This window comes from Pseudophryne corroboree, chromosome 10 (assembly GCF_028390025.1).
Source record: "Pseudophryne corroboree isolate aPseCor3 chromosome 10, aPseCor3.hap2, whole genome shotgun sequence".
Lineage (NCBI taxonomy): Eukaryota > Metazoa > Chordata > Amphibia > Anura > Myobatrachidae > Pseudophryne > Pseudophryne corroboree.
Window position 1 is genome coordinate 186,741,808 of NC_086453.1, and position 17,356 is coordinate 186,759,163.

At 47.9% G+C, this 17,356-nt stretch overlaps 1 protein-coding gene across 5 annotated transcripts in view; it reads right to left on the reverse strand.

The window, feature by feature from the left end:
* The window catches only part of LOC134966322 (zinc finger protein 569-like), a 232,370-nt gene that overhangs the window by 93,429 nt on the left and 121,585 nt on the right, over positions 1-17,356 (reverse strand). For all 5 annotated transcript variants that reach the window (XR_010188623.1, XM_063942969.1, XM_063942968.1 and 2 more), the window contains one exon: positions 12,676-12,771. Coding sequence is in view for 4 of the 5 variants with exons in the window: in XM_063942969.1 (XP_063799039.1) it covers positions 12,676-12,771 (96 nt within the window). In the remaining variant the exon portion in view is untranslated. The remainder of the gene's footprint in view (positions 1-12,675; positions 12,772-17,356) is intronic.

Consider the following 17,356-nt stretch of genomic DNA (forward strand, 5'->3'; position numbering starts at 1 on the left):
TATGGAATTATGTTGACCCCCTGGACCCTCAGCTGAAACATCATTTCCGCTATCACCTTCGTGAACACCCTCGGAGCTGTAGACAGGCCGAAGGGTAACTCCTGAAACTGGTAGTGATCATTCAGTAGGGTGAACAGCATATAGGCCTGATGAGGAGGCCAAACTGGGATATGGAGGTAAGCGTCCTTGATATCCAGGGACACTAGGAATTCCTGTTGTTCCAGGCCTGCGATTACCGCTCTCAAAAGATTCCATCTTGAATTTGAAAACCTACAGGTAAGGATTCAAGGACTTCAGATTCAGAATGGGTCTCACAGACCCGTCTGGTTTTGGCATTATGAACAGACTGGAGTAATAACCTTGTCCTCCTTGTTGTAGGGGTACTGGAATAATGACCTGGGACTGGACAAACCTGTTAATGGCCAGTAGCAGCGTACCTCGCATATTTTCCAAAGCTGGTTAGCTTGATTTGAAAAATCGTTGGGGAGGAGCACCGTCGAACTCCAGCTTGAGAGTTAAGGTCCCTTACCAAAGCATCTTGGCAGAAACCGTCCCAGATGTGGCTGTAGGGACGTAACCGAGCTCCCACCACGAGATCCACTCGGGGTGGGTGGGCACCATCATGCTGAAGATTTTGCGGAAGCAGATCTGGTGTTCTGATCCTGAGATCCGGAAACGGCTGGTTTCTTAGGCTTACCTCTGGTGGCTCTAGCTGCGTTGGAGGCCCCCCTGGCCCTAGGTCGAAATCTAGTGGACCGAATAGACTTCCCGGGTAGGTACGTCTAGCATGCGGAGCTCATGAAGGGAGAAACGTGGATTTCCCAGCAGTAGCTTTAGTCCAATTCACCTCCAAAGAGTCATTTACCTGTAAAGGGAAGAGATTCCACATTACATTTGGAGTCAGCGTCAGCAATCCACTGACGCAACCATATGGCTCTACGCGCAGACACAGCAATAGCAGAGGTCCTAGCATTAATATTGCCAATCTCTTTAAGGGAGTCACAGAGGACTCTTGCCGTGTCCTGAATGTGTTTTAGAAAAGTTACAGTAGTAGTAACTAAGGTCATATCACCCGAAATTCCTTCCTGAATTTGAGAAGCCCAGGAATGAATTGCATGTGTCATCCAGCAAGCAGCAATGACTGGTCTTTCAGCTACACCTGCAGCAGTGTAGATAGATTTTAGAGTGGCCTCAATTTTCCTATCTGCCGGGTCCTTCACCGTAAAGGAGCCCGGAGCAGGAAGTACCGCCTTTTTAGAAAAGCTAGATACTGAGACATCCACTGCTGGAGATTCTTCCCAGAATTTTCTGCCTTCAGAGGCAAAGGGGAATGTATGCAGAAACCATTTGGACATCTGATTCCTTGGAATCAGGAAATGTGACTGTCAGTTTGTCTTGTGTGAGGAAAAATGACTGCTGAGTATTAGCATCCTCCAGGGGGATAGCCAAGATGAGGGGTTTAATACCCTGGGTTGGGGTGGAATCCCCACTTATGGGGTCCACATCATCCTCATCATCCTGTATATCATCATCAGTATCTGATAGGAGTGCAGGTAGAGCACATTTTTGTGCACCTGTAGCAGACAGGCAGGGATGTTTAACAGTTAGTGCTGAAACACACTACCCGGCTTTTGCCGGCCGGGAAAAAGCCGGACGGCTTTTTCCCGTGCCGGCATTGTAGTTAACAGTGTGAGGGCTAGGGTCCCTTCACACTGCACGGCCCCGGCCCGGCTGCCGGGTTGCAGCCGGGTCTCACCACTGGAAGGTCCGGCGGCCGGGCGGCCGCCGGGCCGTCTTTGGAGCCAGTAAACCATGTGTGTGAAGGGGAGCTTTCACACACAACGGTTTTTTCTGAAGCCGTGTCTGATGCTGCGCATGCGCACAGCATCACACACGGCTCAAAGCCGTCCTGTGTGCGAGACTCTGCCGGTTTCTCCCGGATGGCAAAAAGCCGGACAAACTTTGTCCGGCTTTTTGCCATCCGGGAGAAACCGGCCAGTGTGTTACAGCCCTTAGACTTGCCACTGCTTGTTGCAGTTCCTGAGTTTTATTTGCATTTGCAGTGAGCCGTGATGCCATATCAGACATCATAGTTTTGATAGCCCCCAACCAGGAGGGCTCTGGACTCTCCCCCACATTGTTATCAACATTCTGAGATTACTGACTACACTGCTCACGATATTGAACCAGATGAACTAGGGGAGAATCTAGCATTACAAACTGCATAACTTCTGTTTTACCATATTGAATAAGAAAACAGGTACAATACATATACAACACAGCCTGAAATACAATACAAGCCTGTCCTAATGCATGTGAGAGGAGACACAGGAGAGAGGACACCAGCGCACCAAACGCTGCACAGCCCCAGTGAGGCTGTCTGAGTTTTATATATGTAAACAACAGTGAGACTGTATTATGAAAAATCCCTCAGAGGAATGTTACTTGTGCACATTATAGCGGCTCTCCCCCTCTACACCCGGTACCAGTGATCCAGGGACTGTTATGGAGGAGCTGTTGAGGCTGCTGCTGCTATGCAGAGGAAAAAGCCAAAATGCAGCTGAGCTCGCTCTCATGTAGCTCCGCTCCCCGCCATAGCGCCGGAGCTACTGATTTATATTTATACTGGCCATGTCTCCCTATGTTTGTAGCTTCACATAAATGGTTGGTACAATGTATTTTAGCTAGTCTCACGCAGCGGATACAGCGGGTCCCCCCCCAGGAGGGACCCGTACACCTCACCACGCATCAGCTGCATAGTGAACTGGGGGACCCCCCTAGCGGGGTCCCCGGAGAGTACTCACCGATGATCACCTTCAGGCAGCGTTAGGGGTGTGCCATGCCCCGATGAACAAACAGCCCCTCAGGACGGTGGTTCTGCAGTGGGGAAGCGGCTCTGCACCTCAAGAGACCGGTGACCGCCCCCCCCCCCCCAACTCCCACGGTGCATGCATGCTGTTGACCAAACAGCATACCGAAAGAAATAAAACTTAAAAAGAAATTGAAGAAAAACTCTGGAGCTTGCAGAGTGTGCATCCTCTCCTGAGGGCACTTTTTTCTAAACTGACCTGTAGGAGGAGGCATGGACGGGAGGAGCTAATCTGTCCCCAATATCCCTTATGGACTACGAGAAAAGGATTTACTGGTGAGTATTTAAAAATAAGAATTTACTCACCGGTAATTCTGTTTCTCGTAGTCCGTAGTGAATGCTGGGGACTCCGTAAGGACCATGGGGAATAGACGGGCTCCGCAGGAGACTGGGCACTCTAAAGAAAGATTCAGTACTATCTGGTGTGCACTGGCTCCTCCCTCTATGCCCCTCCTCCAGACCTCAGTTAAGGAAACTGTGCCCGGAAGAGCGGACATTACAAGGAAAGGATTTTGGAATCCAGGGTAAGACTCATACCAGCCACACCAATCACACTGTACAACTTGTGATAAACTTACCCAGTTAACAGTATGAACAACAACTGTGCATCGCTCAACCGATGCTACATAACCATAACCCTTTGTTAAGCAATAACTATATACACGTATTGCAGAAAGTCCGCACTTGGCCCAGCATCCACTACGGACTACGAGAAATAGAATTACCGGTGAGTAAAATCTTATTTTCTCTAACGTCCTAGTGGATGCTGGGGACTCCGTAAGGACCATGGGGATTATACCAAAGCTCCCAAACGGGCGGGAGAGTGCGGATGACTCTGCAGCACCGAATGGGCAAACACAAGGTCCTCCTCAGCCAGGGTATCAAACATGTAGAATTTTGCAAAAGTGTTTGAACCCGACCAAGTAGCAGCTCGGCAAAGCTGTAATGCCGAGACCCCTCGGGCAGCCGCCCAAGAAGAGCCCACTTTCCTTGTGGAATGGGCTTTCACTGATTTCGGCTGCGGCAATCCCGCCGCAGAATGAGCCTGCTGAATCGTGTTACAGATCCAGCGAGCAATAGTTTGCTTTGAAGCAGGAGCACCCAGCTTGTTGGATGCATACAGGATAAACAGCGAGTCAGTCTTCCTGACTCCAGCCGTTCTGGTTACATAAATCTTCAAAGCCCAGACTACGTCCAGCAACTTGGAGTCCTCCAAGTCACGAGTAGCCGCAGGCACCACAATAGGTTGGTTCAAATGAAAAGATGACACCACCTTTGGCAGAAACTGCGGACGAGTCCGCAATTCTGCCCTGTCCATATGGAAAACCAGATAGGGGCTTTTACATGACAAAGCCGCCAATTCTGACACACGCCTAGCTGAAGCTAAAGCCAACAGCATGACCACTTTCCACGTGAGATACTTTAGTTTCACGGTCTTAAGTGGCTCAAACCAGTGGGATTTCAGGAAATCCAACACCACGTTAAGATCCCAAGGTGCCACTGGTGGCACAAAAGGGGGCTGAATATGCAGCACTCCCTTAACAAACGTCTGAACCTCAGGCAGTGAAGCCAGTTCTTTTTGAAAGAAGATGGATAGGGCCGATTTCTGCTAGGATTCGGCGTTCAACCGCCATGCCGTCAAACGCAGCCGTGGTAAGTCTTGGAACAGACAGGGCCCCTGTTGCAACAGGTCCTGTCTGAGAGGCAGAGGCCATGGTTCCTCTGTGAGCATTTCTTGCAGTTCCGGGTACCAAGTCCTTCTTGGCCAGTCCGGAACAATGAGTATTGTTTTCACTCTTCTTTTCCTTACGATTCTCAGTACCTTGGGTATGAGAGGAAGAGGAGGAAACACATAGACCGACTGGAACACCCACGGTGTTACCAGTGCGTCCACAGCTATCGCCTGAGGGTCCCTTGACCTGGCGCAATACCTTTTTAGCTTTTTGTTGAGGCGGGACGCCATCATGTCCACCTGTGGCAGTTCCCACCGACTTGCAATCTGCGTGAAGACTTCTTGATGAAGTCCCCACTCTCCCGGTTGGAGGTCGTGCCTGCTGAGGAAGTCTGCTACCCAGTTGTCCACTCCCGGAATGAACACTGCTGACAGTGCTTGCACGTGATTCTCCGCCCAACGAAGAATCCTGGTGGCTTCCGCCATCGCCACTCTGCTTCTTGTGCCGCCCTGGCGGTTTACATGAGCCACTGCGGTGATGTTGTCTGACTGAATCAGCACCGGTTGGTTGCGAAGCAGAGGCTCCGCTTGACTCAGGGCGTTGTATATGGCCCTTAGTTCCAGTATATTCATGTGCAGACAAGCCTCCTGACTTGACCACAACCCTTGGAAGTTTCTTCCCTGAGTGACTGCCCCCCATCCTCGGAGGCTCGCATCCATGGTCACCAGGACCCAGTCCTGTATGCCGAACCTGTGGCCCTCGAGAAGGTGAGCACTCTGCAGCCACCACAGAAGAGACACCCTGGCCCTGGGGGACAGGGTGATCAGCCGATGCATCTGAAGATGCGATCCGGACCACTTGTCCAACAGATCCCACTGAAAGATCCTCTCATGGAACCTGCCGAAGGGAATGGCTTCGTCTGATGCCACCATCTTTCCCAGGACTCGCGTGCAGTGATGCACCGACACCTGTTTCGGTTTTAAGAGGTCTCTGACTAGAGTCACGAGCTCCTGAGCCTTCTGCGCCGGGAGAAACACCTTCTTCTGGTCTGTGTCCAGAATCATGCCCAGAAAGGGCAGACGCGTCGTAGGAATCAGCTGCGATTTTGGGATATTCAGAATCCATCCGTGCTGTTGCAACACTTCCTGAGAGTGTGCTACGCTGATCAGCAACTGCTCTCTGGACCTCGCCTTTATGAGGAGATCGTCCAAGTATGGGATAATTGTGACTCCTTGCTTTCTCAGGAGCACCATCATTTCCGCCATTACCTTGGTAAATATTCTCGGTGCCGTGGAGAGCCCAAACGGCAACGTCTGGAATCGGTAATGACAGTCCTGTACCACAAATCTGAGGTACTCCTGATGAGGTGGATAAATGGGGACATGCAAGTAAGCATCCTTGATGTCCATAGACACCATAAAATCCCCCTCTTCCAGGCTTGCAATGACCGCTCTGAGCGATTCCATTTTGAACTTGAATTTCTTCAGATAAATGTTCAGGGATTTTAAATTCAAGATGGGTCTGACCGAACCGTCCGGTTTCGGTACTACAAACATAGTGGAATAGTAACCCCTTCCCTGTTGAAGGAGAGGAACCTTTACAACCACCTGCTGGAGGTATAACTTGTGAATTGCTGCCAGCACTACCTCCCTTTCCATGGGGGAAACTGGCAAGGCCGATTTTATGTAAAGGTGAGGGGGCGTCACCTCGAATTCCAGTTTGTATCCCTGAGACACAACTTGTATAGCCCAAGGATCCACCCGTGAGCGAACCCACTGGTGGCTGAAATGTCGGAGACGCGCCCCCACGGCTCATGGCTCCGCCTGTGGAGCCCCAGCGTCATGCGGTGGATTTAGTGGAAGCCGGGGAGGACTTTTGTTCCTGGGAACTAGCTGCGTGGTGCAGCCTCTTTCCTCTACCCCTGCCTCTGACAAGAAAGGATGCACCTCTGACTTTCTTGCTCTTTTGCGAACGAAAGGACTGCATTTGGTAATACGGTGCTTTCTTAGGCTGTGGCGGGACATAAGGCAAGAAATTTGACTTCCCAGCCGTAGCTGTGGAAACTAGGTCTGAGAGACCGTCCCCAAACAATTCCTCACCCTTATAAGGTAAAACCTCCATGTGTTTTTTAGAGTCGGTATCCCCTGTCCATTGCCGAGTCCATAAGACCCTTCTGGCAGAAATGGACATTGCGTTTACTTTAGAGCCCGGCAGGCAAATGTCCCTCTGGGCATCCCGCATATATAGGACCGCGTCCTTGATATGTGCCAGGGTCATTAGAACAGAGTCCCTGTCCAGGGTATCTAACTCCTCAGACAGAGTATCCGTCCATGCTGCTACCGCACTACACATCCAGGCCGAAGCAATTGCTGGCCTCAGCAGCGTACCAGAATGTGTGTAAACAGACTTCAGGATAGCTTCCTGCTTTCTATCCGCAGGATCCTTTAGGGCGGCCGTATCCTGAGACGGCAGGGCCACCTTCTTAGATAAGCGTGTCAACGCCTTGTCTACCCTGGGGGAGGATTCCCAGCGTAACCTGTCCGTTGGCGGGAAAGGATACGCCATCAGCAATCTCTTGGAAATTACTACCTTCCTATCAGGGGAATCCCACGCTTTTTCACATAATTCATTCAATTCATGTGACGGGGGAAAAGCCACTTTTTGCTTTTTCTCCCCATACATATAAATCCTCTTGTCAGGGACAGGATTTTCCTCAGAAATGTGTAACACATCCTTCATTGCCACAATCATGTAGCGGATGGCTTTAGTCATTTTAGGCTGCAACTTTGCATCATCGTCATCGACACTGGAATCAGATTCCGTGTCGACGTCTGTGTCAACTAACTGGGATATTGGGCGCTTTTGAGACCCCGACGGCCTCTGCGCTGTGGGAGCAGGCATGGGTTGAGACCCCGACTGTCCCAAGGCTACAGCTTTATCCAATCTGTTATGAAAGGAGCTTACATTATCATTTAACACCTTCCACATATCCATCCAATCAGGTGTCGGCCCCGTCAGGGGCGACACCACATCTATTTGCACTTGTTCTGCCTCCACGTATCCTTCCTCATCAAACATGTCGACACAAGCGCACCGACACACCGCACACATACAGGGAACGCTTTGACTGAGGACAGGACCCCACAAAGGCTTTTGGGGAGACAGAGAGAGAGTATGCCAGCACACACCCCAGCGCTATATATAACCCAGGGATTACATTGTACCTTAGTGTTTACCCAGTAGCTGCTGTTTTATATATATATATATATCTCTGCGCCTAAATTTATGTGCCCCCCTCTCTTTTTAACCCTCTATTGCACCTGTATACTGCAGGGGAGAGCTTGGGGAGCGTCCTTCCAGCGGAGCTGTGAAGAGAAAATGGCGCTGGTGTGCTGAGGAAGAAGGCCCCGCCCCCTCAGCGGCGGGCTTCTGTCCCGCTTCTCCTGTATAAAAATGGCGGGGGCTCGCACATATATACAGTGCCTGACTGTATATATGTATACTTTTGCCATCAGGTATCTTAATTGCTGCCCAGGGCGCCCCCCCCCTGCGCCCTGCACCCTATAGTGACCGGAGTGTGTGGGTGTGCTGCGGGAGCAATGGCGCACAGCTGCAGTGCTGTGCGCTACCTTAAGTGAAGACAGGAGTCTTCTGCCGCCGATTTCGATGTCTTCTTGCTTCTGCTGCTTCTGTACTTCTGGCTCTGCGAGGGGGACGGCTGCGCGGCTCCGGGAACGGACGATCAAGGTTAGGTACCTGTGTTCGATCCCTCTGGAGCTAATGGTGTCCAGTAGCCTAAGAAGCGCAACTTAGCTGCAGTGAGTAGGTTTGCTTCTCTCCCCTCAGTCCCACGTAGCAGAGAGTCTGTTGCCAGCAGAAGCTCTGTGAAAATAAAAAACCTGACAAAATACTTTCTTTTCTAGCAAGCTCAAGAGAGCCCACTAGGAGCACCCAGCTCTGGCCGGGCACAGATTCTAACTGAGGTCTGGAGGAGGGGCATAGAGGGAGGAGCCAGTGCACACCAGATAGTACTGAATCTTTCTTTAGAGTGCCCAGTCTCTTGCGGAGCCCGTCTATTCCCCATGGTCCTTACGGAGTCCCCAGCATCCACTAGGACGTTAGAGAAATCCTATTTTTCAGGCAGGACTGGATGGCACCAGCCTGCCTGCTTTGTGGGACTTAGGAGGGGGGGTGGTAAGGACGACCCAACCTCTCTCAGGGTTAATGGTCGCAAGCCCCACCACAGCGAGCGTACATTCCCGCAGCACTCCGCCACCCTTAACAGATCCAGAAGAAAGAAGAGTGGTGAGTACTAAGCTGGCATCCCGGTTAGCTGGTCGGCATGAGGGTACTGGGACACACGGCTTCTAAACGGGGTGGACTGCGTCTCTCGCTGTGTAAGGACACAGAAGCTGAACAGCGGACACAGTACCCAGACTGGCATCAAAGCCATAAAATGAGTCTGTCTCCATTTATACATTTAGACACATACAGCCAGTATAAAAAAGAGCGGGAAGACCGCGCGCCATTGAAGGGGCGGGGCTTCACTATGATCTGTCCCCAATGGGGGTCATTCCGAGTTGTTCGCTCGCAAGCTGCTTTTAGCAGCTTTGCACATGCTAAGCCGCCGCCTACTGGGAGTGAATCTTAGCTTATCAAAATTGCGAACGAAAGATTAGCAAAATAGCGAATAGACACCTCTTAGCAGTTTCTGAGTAGTTCCACACTTACTCGGCATCTGCGATCAGTTCAGTGCTTGTCGTTCCTGGTTTGACGTCACAAACACACCCAGCGTTCGCCCAGACACTCCTCCGTTTCTCCAGCCACTCCCGCGTTTTTCCCAGAAACGGTAGCGTTTTTTCGCACACACCCATAAAACGGCCTGTTTCCGCCCAGAAACACCCACTTCCTGTCAATCACATTACGATCACCAGAACGAAGAAAAAACCTCGTAATGCCGTGAGTAAAATACCTAACTGCATAGCAAATTTACTTGACGCAGTCGCACTGCGGACATTGCGCATGCGCATTAGCGACTAATCGCTCCGTTGCGAGAAAAAAATACCGAGCGAACAACTCGGAATGACCCCCAATATCCCTTATGGATGCTAGAGAAATAACAACCACAGAAAACAAATGCAGAAAATTCTTCAGGAGCTTTCAGAGATGTGACCGGCTCCTCAGAGCACATTTTCTAAACCGAGTCTGGTGGGAGGAGCATAGAGGGAGGAGCCAGCGCACACTATCAATTTCTTAAAGTGCCCATGGCTCCTAGTGGACCCGTCTATACCCCATGGTACTATATGGATTCCCAGTATCCCGTAGGACGTAAGAGAAAATATAAATGCATTTGCTCCCCTCGCATTGCAAAATGGTTTGTTCCAGATACAAACTTACATACTTTTGTGCCTTGCTTCCAAATCCAAATCAGGCCCATAGGCAAGTCGAGTGCATTATAATGCAACAGCCTGCTCGTATTCATGGAAGTGTTGTCCTAGGGCCCGATTCAGAGCTGATCGTAGACGTGCTAAAATGAGCACATCTACGATAATCATCTCTTGCATGCGGGAGGGCGCTCAGCACAGGGCTAGTCCGCCCCGCATGTCAAGCCCTACGCACAGGTGCAAAAGCATCGCACGGCGGCGATGCTCTTACACCCGGCGAGTAACTCCCTACCTGCGCTGGCAGACAGCTACCCGCCATGCTTTTGGGTCGCAGCGGCTGCGTGTGGCGTCATGCAGCCATTGCGGCCTGCCCCAGCAACGGTCCGGACACGCCTGCGTTGTCCGGACCGCTCCGCCCCCCAACAGCATTCTAACACCATTGGTAGGACCCCTCCCACCCCGCGACTCCCTCTGCCTGTCAATCAGGCAGAGGTGATCGCACCAGCGAGATGCTTTCGCATCTCACTGGGTGCACATGAGCAGTGCACCCGCACATAGGGCTCCAGAGGGCAATCATTGCAGTGATCGCCTCTGAATTAGGCCCTTAGTACAAACATCTACTCACAGTTCTTTAGCAGGACTCTAAATAATACAACTGGCTCTAGGCTTCAGGTACGGAGCTAGGGGCTACGGGGAGACCCACCTATTTGCTTACATGGACAACGCCTACAGTTAAACAAGATTTTCGTCTGCTATGATAGAAGTTAAAATATAAGACATACTTTTTTTATCTTTAATTAATTAGGAAATAATCAGTAAATGGCTACCTTGTAGCAGAAGACACAGAGTTACTGCATAATGGTCTTTACATCTTCTGGCAAGTTCTGGAGATTGTGGTATGCGTGACCGGCACGAGTGGGAATAGTCCCTGTTGGTCAGCATGCCGACCGCCGAAATTGTGAGGGGGCAGGATGTACAGTAGGGGTATGTATTGTGTCACATAACTACTGTACATTCCGTTCTGGATACCAGTGATGCTCTACTATGCAGGAGTAACAACATAATAAACATGCTGTACTTGAATATCCACTACCACAGAACTGCAGGGCAATACAGACTAATAGCACGCGCTGGTTATACATAGTGTTCCTTCTAGGCTGTTTCAGCAGGGTGCTGCACCCTGCCCATTTTTTAAATGTGAAAAAGCACCCTGCCCTATTTCAGTGCACCCTGCAGGACCTTAAATCACCCCCTTGTATACAGAATGCAACAGTCAGAGGGCATGTTACAATGTTGTCGTCCACTCCTTTCCTTGCCCACCTCTGAAATTGGAACACAATTTCTATCCTTAAGGTGGGTACACACTGATAGATATATCTGCAGATCAAATGACCTGCAGATATATCTATGGACGGATCGGGCAGTGTGCTGTGCATACATACTGCCCGATCCGTCAGGGATTGACGTCATGAACTGGGCGGGCGTGTACACACGCCGCCCAGTTCAGCTGTCAATCACCACCGGCCGCCGCAGCATGTGTACGGGCGGTCGGCCGACCGCCGTACACACACAGCGACGCGCCAATATATCGTTAGATATATTGGCCGTCGACTGTGCTGCGGGGCCGACGCGATACGTCTGTGAACGACGGAGTTCACAGACGTATCGGCTGTACACACTGGCCGACGGACCCGCGATATATCGGCCAGTGTGTACGGGCCTTAAGCCAACTGGATGGCAGAGGAGGCACTGTAAATAACACAGCACTCTGATAAAGAGGGAAAGAACAGGGTAAGCAGTGAGCATGTACTGCTTACAGTATTTCCCTAGTAGAACAGACTTATTTTTTTTCCTATATATTTTAACCCATTGTTTAACTTTTCTGTTTTATAACACATAAGGATTATAATTACTTCAGCACTGGAGGAGACATTTATAATGATCTACTTATGTATTTGCTACAGCCGATCTTTCAAGAAGACTGGACATATACAGTATGTTTCTCAGTACAGCTGTTAGGTGTCTTATATGTATGCATGGGTATATGATTCACTAAGGGCAAAATGTATGTACTAAAACTATAAACATATGCGCTATGCTTTGTGCGCAAAGCGTCACATCAAAAATGCGCCCTTCAAAATAAAAATGTGCCCTCTTCAATGCTCAGCACCCTGCTCTAAAAAAATCCTAGAGTGAACACTATGGCCCTCATTCCGAGTTGATCGGTCGCAAGGCGAATTTAGCAGAGTTACACACGCTAAGCCTACGCCTACTGGGAGTGTATCTTAGCATCTTAAAATTGCGACCGATGTATTCGCAATATTGCGATCACAAACTACTTAGCAGTTTTAGAGTAGCTCCACACTTACTCTGCCAGTGCGATCAGTTCAGTGCTTGTCGTTCCTGGTTTGACGTCACAAACACACCCAGCGTTCGCCCAGACACTCCCCCGTTTCTCCGGCCACTCCTGCGTTTTTTCCGGAAACGGTAGCGTTTTCAGCCACACGCCCATAAAACGCCGTGTTTCCGCCCAGTAACACCCATTTCCTGTCAATCACATTACGATCGCCGGAGCGAGGAAAAAGCCGTGAGTAAAAATACTATCTTCATAGCAAAGATACTTGGCGCAGTCGCAGTGCGACTATTGCGCATGCGCACTATGCGGAATTTCACTGCGATGCGATGAAAAATACAGAGCGAACGACTCGGAATGAGGGCCTATATACATACTATACCAGTAGTGACTTACTCATCATGTTCTGTGGAGCGTCAGAACTGGCTTCATCATGCAGGTCATGGGTTTCCTTCAAATCCAGGGAAACAACAGATGTGATCACAGCACTGGCTGTAATAAAACATATAAAGGAGAATATAATTTAAAGGAGATATTTCACTGAAACATTAACTATTGTATATGATGCTCTCTTTGCTAAGTAATCAAGAGTATGCCTATGTCTGGGAAAGTACACAATAACAAAATTCAAACACACGGCTACTTGTCTTTTTTTTTTTTCTACTGTTTTTATTGAAGCAATATCTGTAGTACATACATATATATTCACAGTAGATCAGACAGATGTCAGAAAGGCAAATATGATAGGGTAACATACAGGAATATAGTTGAGTCTGTAGTCAAAAACCATAACCATTACAGTTGGAAAATATTACAAAACATACATGGTGTGTATGGAGACTTCCTGACCCATTGGTCTAAAATCCATCATACGGTAAACCCAAACATACACAGTTCAGGGTGACAAATGAAAAATAAATATTATTGAAATCAACAGGAGAGGAAAAAATAAAAAATAAAAATAAAGACATTGTCCGCGCCTGCCTGCCACCATTAGTGCTATACGTGGCCCCTTGCCCAGCCAAATAAATCTTCGAAAGATAAAATTGAGACGTTGAACATCTTTCGGCAAAAGCATATGTGGCATGGCTTGGATAAAGTACATCAGACGGGGGAATGATATTTTAAGCAAGCTAGCCCTCCCCATATATGATAAAGGCATAGACTTCCAGGTTTCAAGTTCTGTTTCAATTTTTTGAATGACTGAGGAAAAATTTAGGGCATACATTCACTCCGGCCTTCTCGATATTCGTATACCCAGGTACGTTAATTGAACCGAACTCCACTGTAATGGTAAGCCCCCCACCCCGTCTCTCAAAAAAGTACCGCCCCCCAACCTAAGTGCCACCGACTTAGACCAGTTAACATTGAAACCAGAAAAACGTCCATACGCCTGCAACATAATTAAATATGTGAGTCAAGGAGGTCTCCAGATCCGAGACGTATACCAAAAGATCATCAGCAAAAGCAGTGAGTTTAAGTTCCCGGCGACTTGAATACCATGAAACTGAGTGTCATTTAATAGTAAATGATGGAGGGGATCTATGGGCAAGTTGAACAACAGGGGAGATAAGGGGCAGCCCTGCCGTGTGCCACGATGCATAATAATGGGGTCACTTGTATAACCATTAAGTAATAAGGTAGTGGAAGGGGAATCATATAAATAACGGATGATATTAATAAAATCCTGATGGAATTTTCTACGTTGTAGGACCCTGTATCGAAGGCCTTAGTAGTGTCCAAATTTAGGAGTATATTTTTGGATTGGGGTGAGTGAGCAGAGTCAATAACTCTGTTAACCGAGTGTGTATTGCTAACAAAGCCAAGCTGGTGACTAGTTAAAGTGTGGGGGAGAATCGTCTGTAGGCGATCTGCTAAAGTTTTAGTAAACAATTTTATGTCAGTGTTTAATAACGTAATGGGTCTGTATGAGGTCACCAATTGTGGGTCTTGCACAGGTTTAGGGATTAAAACGGTATGGGCTGTTGTGAAATTATGAAAAGGGGCACAATGATGCAAATGGTTGTTAAACAATTCGAGCAGAGTAGGAATTATGTGAGGCTGAAGAATTTTATAAAATTCATTTGAAAGCCCATCCGGCCCCGGAGATTTATGCAGGTGGACTCTGGATATTGCCGAGACAAGTTCCTCCTCTGTAAAAGCACCCACCAGTAAGTCTGACTGTGCACTCGTTATGGGAGGTAAAACTGTGTCAGGTAAAAGTGTATCATGTGCGTTTTCATTAAAGGGGAGATCAGAATATAATTTGGCAAAATAGGACTCAAAATATTTCACTATAGAAGGAGAGTTGGTAAGAAGTTGTCCCGTATCTTGATTTTTAATAGCCGTTACAAATTTCCGGGTTGTTTTTTTCCTAGCCATATTTGCTAGCAATCGACCAGTTTTATTTCCCCATTGATAATACTTATGAGAGGAAAATACCAAGTCGTGTTTTGCTTGTGCTAGCAAATGGTCACTTAATAATTGCTTGGCCTGTAAATAAAGTTGCAATGAGTCGTCAGTCTGTAAGGTGAGATGAAGCTGCAGCGCAGCAGTTAACTCAGATTGTAAGGCAGTATAGGTCGTCAAAGTTTTCTTTTTCAATCTATGAACATGTTCAATAATTTGACCCCAAAGAACAGCGTTTGCCGCACCCCATAAAGTAGTTGGGCGGTCCCAGTATTCTAAGTTATTGTCTAAAAAGTTGGCCCAATTAGCTATTAGAAATTTCCGAAAATCATCACAATTGTAAAGATAATTTGGAAATCTCCAATTCCTGGTCCTCCCCCGACTGAAGAGTTCTTTCTAACGTCAATGTCACAGGAGCATGATCCGATATTAGACTGTTGTGGATATCAGCATGTGTGACTAGAGAATCAGCAGCCAAAACAATCAATCCTGGACCAGGATCGATGAACCCCAGAAAAAAAAGTAAACGACTTATAAGAAGGATTGAGGAGACGCCAAACATCAGTAAGCTGAAGGGAGACTTTTAAAGTTTGAAGTTGTGTCCAAAAAGGAGACCCTGAAGTGCGTGGGATAGGACATTTATCCATATTAGGATCATCAACCGTATTCCAGTCACCCCCCAGTACCAACTGAAAATTGTCGCGCTGCAACAGCTTAGAGCTTAATTCCTGGAGGAAGGCAGCGGTCTCAATATTGGGTGAATAGACATTCACCAGCGTGTACTTAGTGCCCCAAATTTCTACATCGATAATTAAATAACGACCACCTGGATCAATTACGAAACTCAGAATAGCGTATTGTAAATTTTTGCTAAATAAGTTCGCCACCCCCCTAGTTTTCCTTGTGTAGTCTGCTGAAATGCAAGTGTATAACCAGGGTGCACGAAGAGTCGAGGATGTCCCTGACATCCAGTGAGTCTCTTGGAGAAATATAATTTGAGGTTTGAGTCATTTTAAATGGGTGACAATTCTTTTACGTTTAACTGGGGAGTTAAGGAAGCCCACACTCCAAGAGATAATCTTAAAACATGTATCCAACGGAGAAGCAACTAAAAATGACTCAGTCATTAGTCTATTAACCTACACCCACACGAGGGTGGTAATCCTAACTGAACATTATCACACTAAGTCGCCCTCCTCAGTCCCAGCGAGCGGAGAGGGTCAACAAAATCCATATTCTACCATAGAGCTCAGCAGCAGAATGGTCGAAAGAGGTACGGCACGAACAAAACAAAAAAGTAAATAAAACACACATTGCTTCACATAACCATTTTCACTTTTTCCAATCCAAAACAGTGACAATGCAAGTGCTAAACCAACCAGTAGCACCGGCGAGGAACACATCATTATTTAGTGTATCAATTATATTGAAGCTGAGTAGCTCATAATGAGACCTATGGTCTCCTATCTGTGAAAAGTAAACAAACTCAGGGAGTAAAGCATTCAGTAATAGTAAAGCTATCACCGGTGAGAAGGGCTCCCGGGGTTCAACATATGTGTAACATGGGATTTGGCAATAGCAGGATCAACAAAAAATAGTGTGCAACCATTGTCATGAATGCGCAGTTTAGCTGGGTACATCAACGCAAATCTGGTATTATTCTCATGGAGCAATTTGCAAACGTCAGAGAATTCCCTCCGCTTCTGCGCAACAGAAGCAGAGATATCCTGAAAAATCAAGATGTGCCTGCCCGTTCACTACCAGCTGTGGGAATTTGGTAGGAGTGCAAGACATGCTCCTTCATGCGAAAATCCATAAGTTTCGCAATGACTGGCATTGGACTCACGTCAGTGTCAGGACGAAAAGGACCAATTCTATGCGCTCTTTCAATGTGTGGTAAATGTGGGGAATCTGTAATTTCCAGAGCCATGAACAGGTCATTCATTATGAAATCTGACAACTGCCCGTCCCTGATTGATTCAGGGATGCCCACAAAACGTAGGTTTGATCTCCTATCCCTGTTTTCAAGACCATCTATGTTTGCCTGTAAAGCTTTGAAAGATGAGTCTTGAGTGTCAGCGGAACGCTGGAATGTGTGTACCTGATTGTCCCCATCACTAACCCGCTGTTCTAAAGAAGTTATCCGTGAGGTGTTGTGGTCAATTTTTGCAAGTGTTGAGTCAAGTAGTGTTTGTATTTGCTCCTACCTCTTATCAATTAAAGGGATATTTTCAAGCTTCTTGTCAATTTGGGGCATGAGAAGCCGCAAAAGATTCTGGGCCATATGCAGTAAAGAGGGCTGATCAGGCAGAGCCTCCATTTCCTGAGGCTGTTCTGAGGCTCGAGAACTCTCTACAGCCGGGGTAGAGGGAGGGGTTTAGATTTCCCCGCTGTATTCTTATTCTTACTCATTCTTGTATTCGCTGATTGGGAAGATCTAACCGCTGAAGTTTTATGGACATATTTGTCCATCCACCGGTCACTATACCGCTATATAATAAGAATTTACTTACCGATAATTCTATTTCTCATAGTCCGTAGTGGATGCTGGGGACTCCGAAAGGACCATGGGGAATAGCGGCTCCGCAGGAGACTGGGCACAAAGTAAAAGCTTTAGGACTAGCTGGTGTGCACTGGCTCCTCCCCCTATGACCCTCCTCCAAGCCTC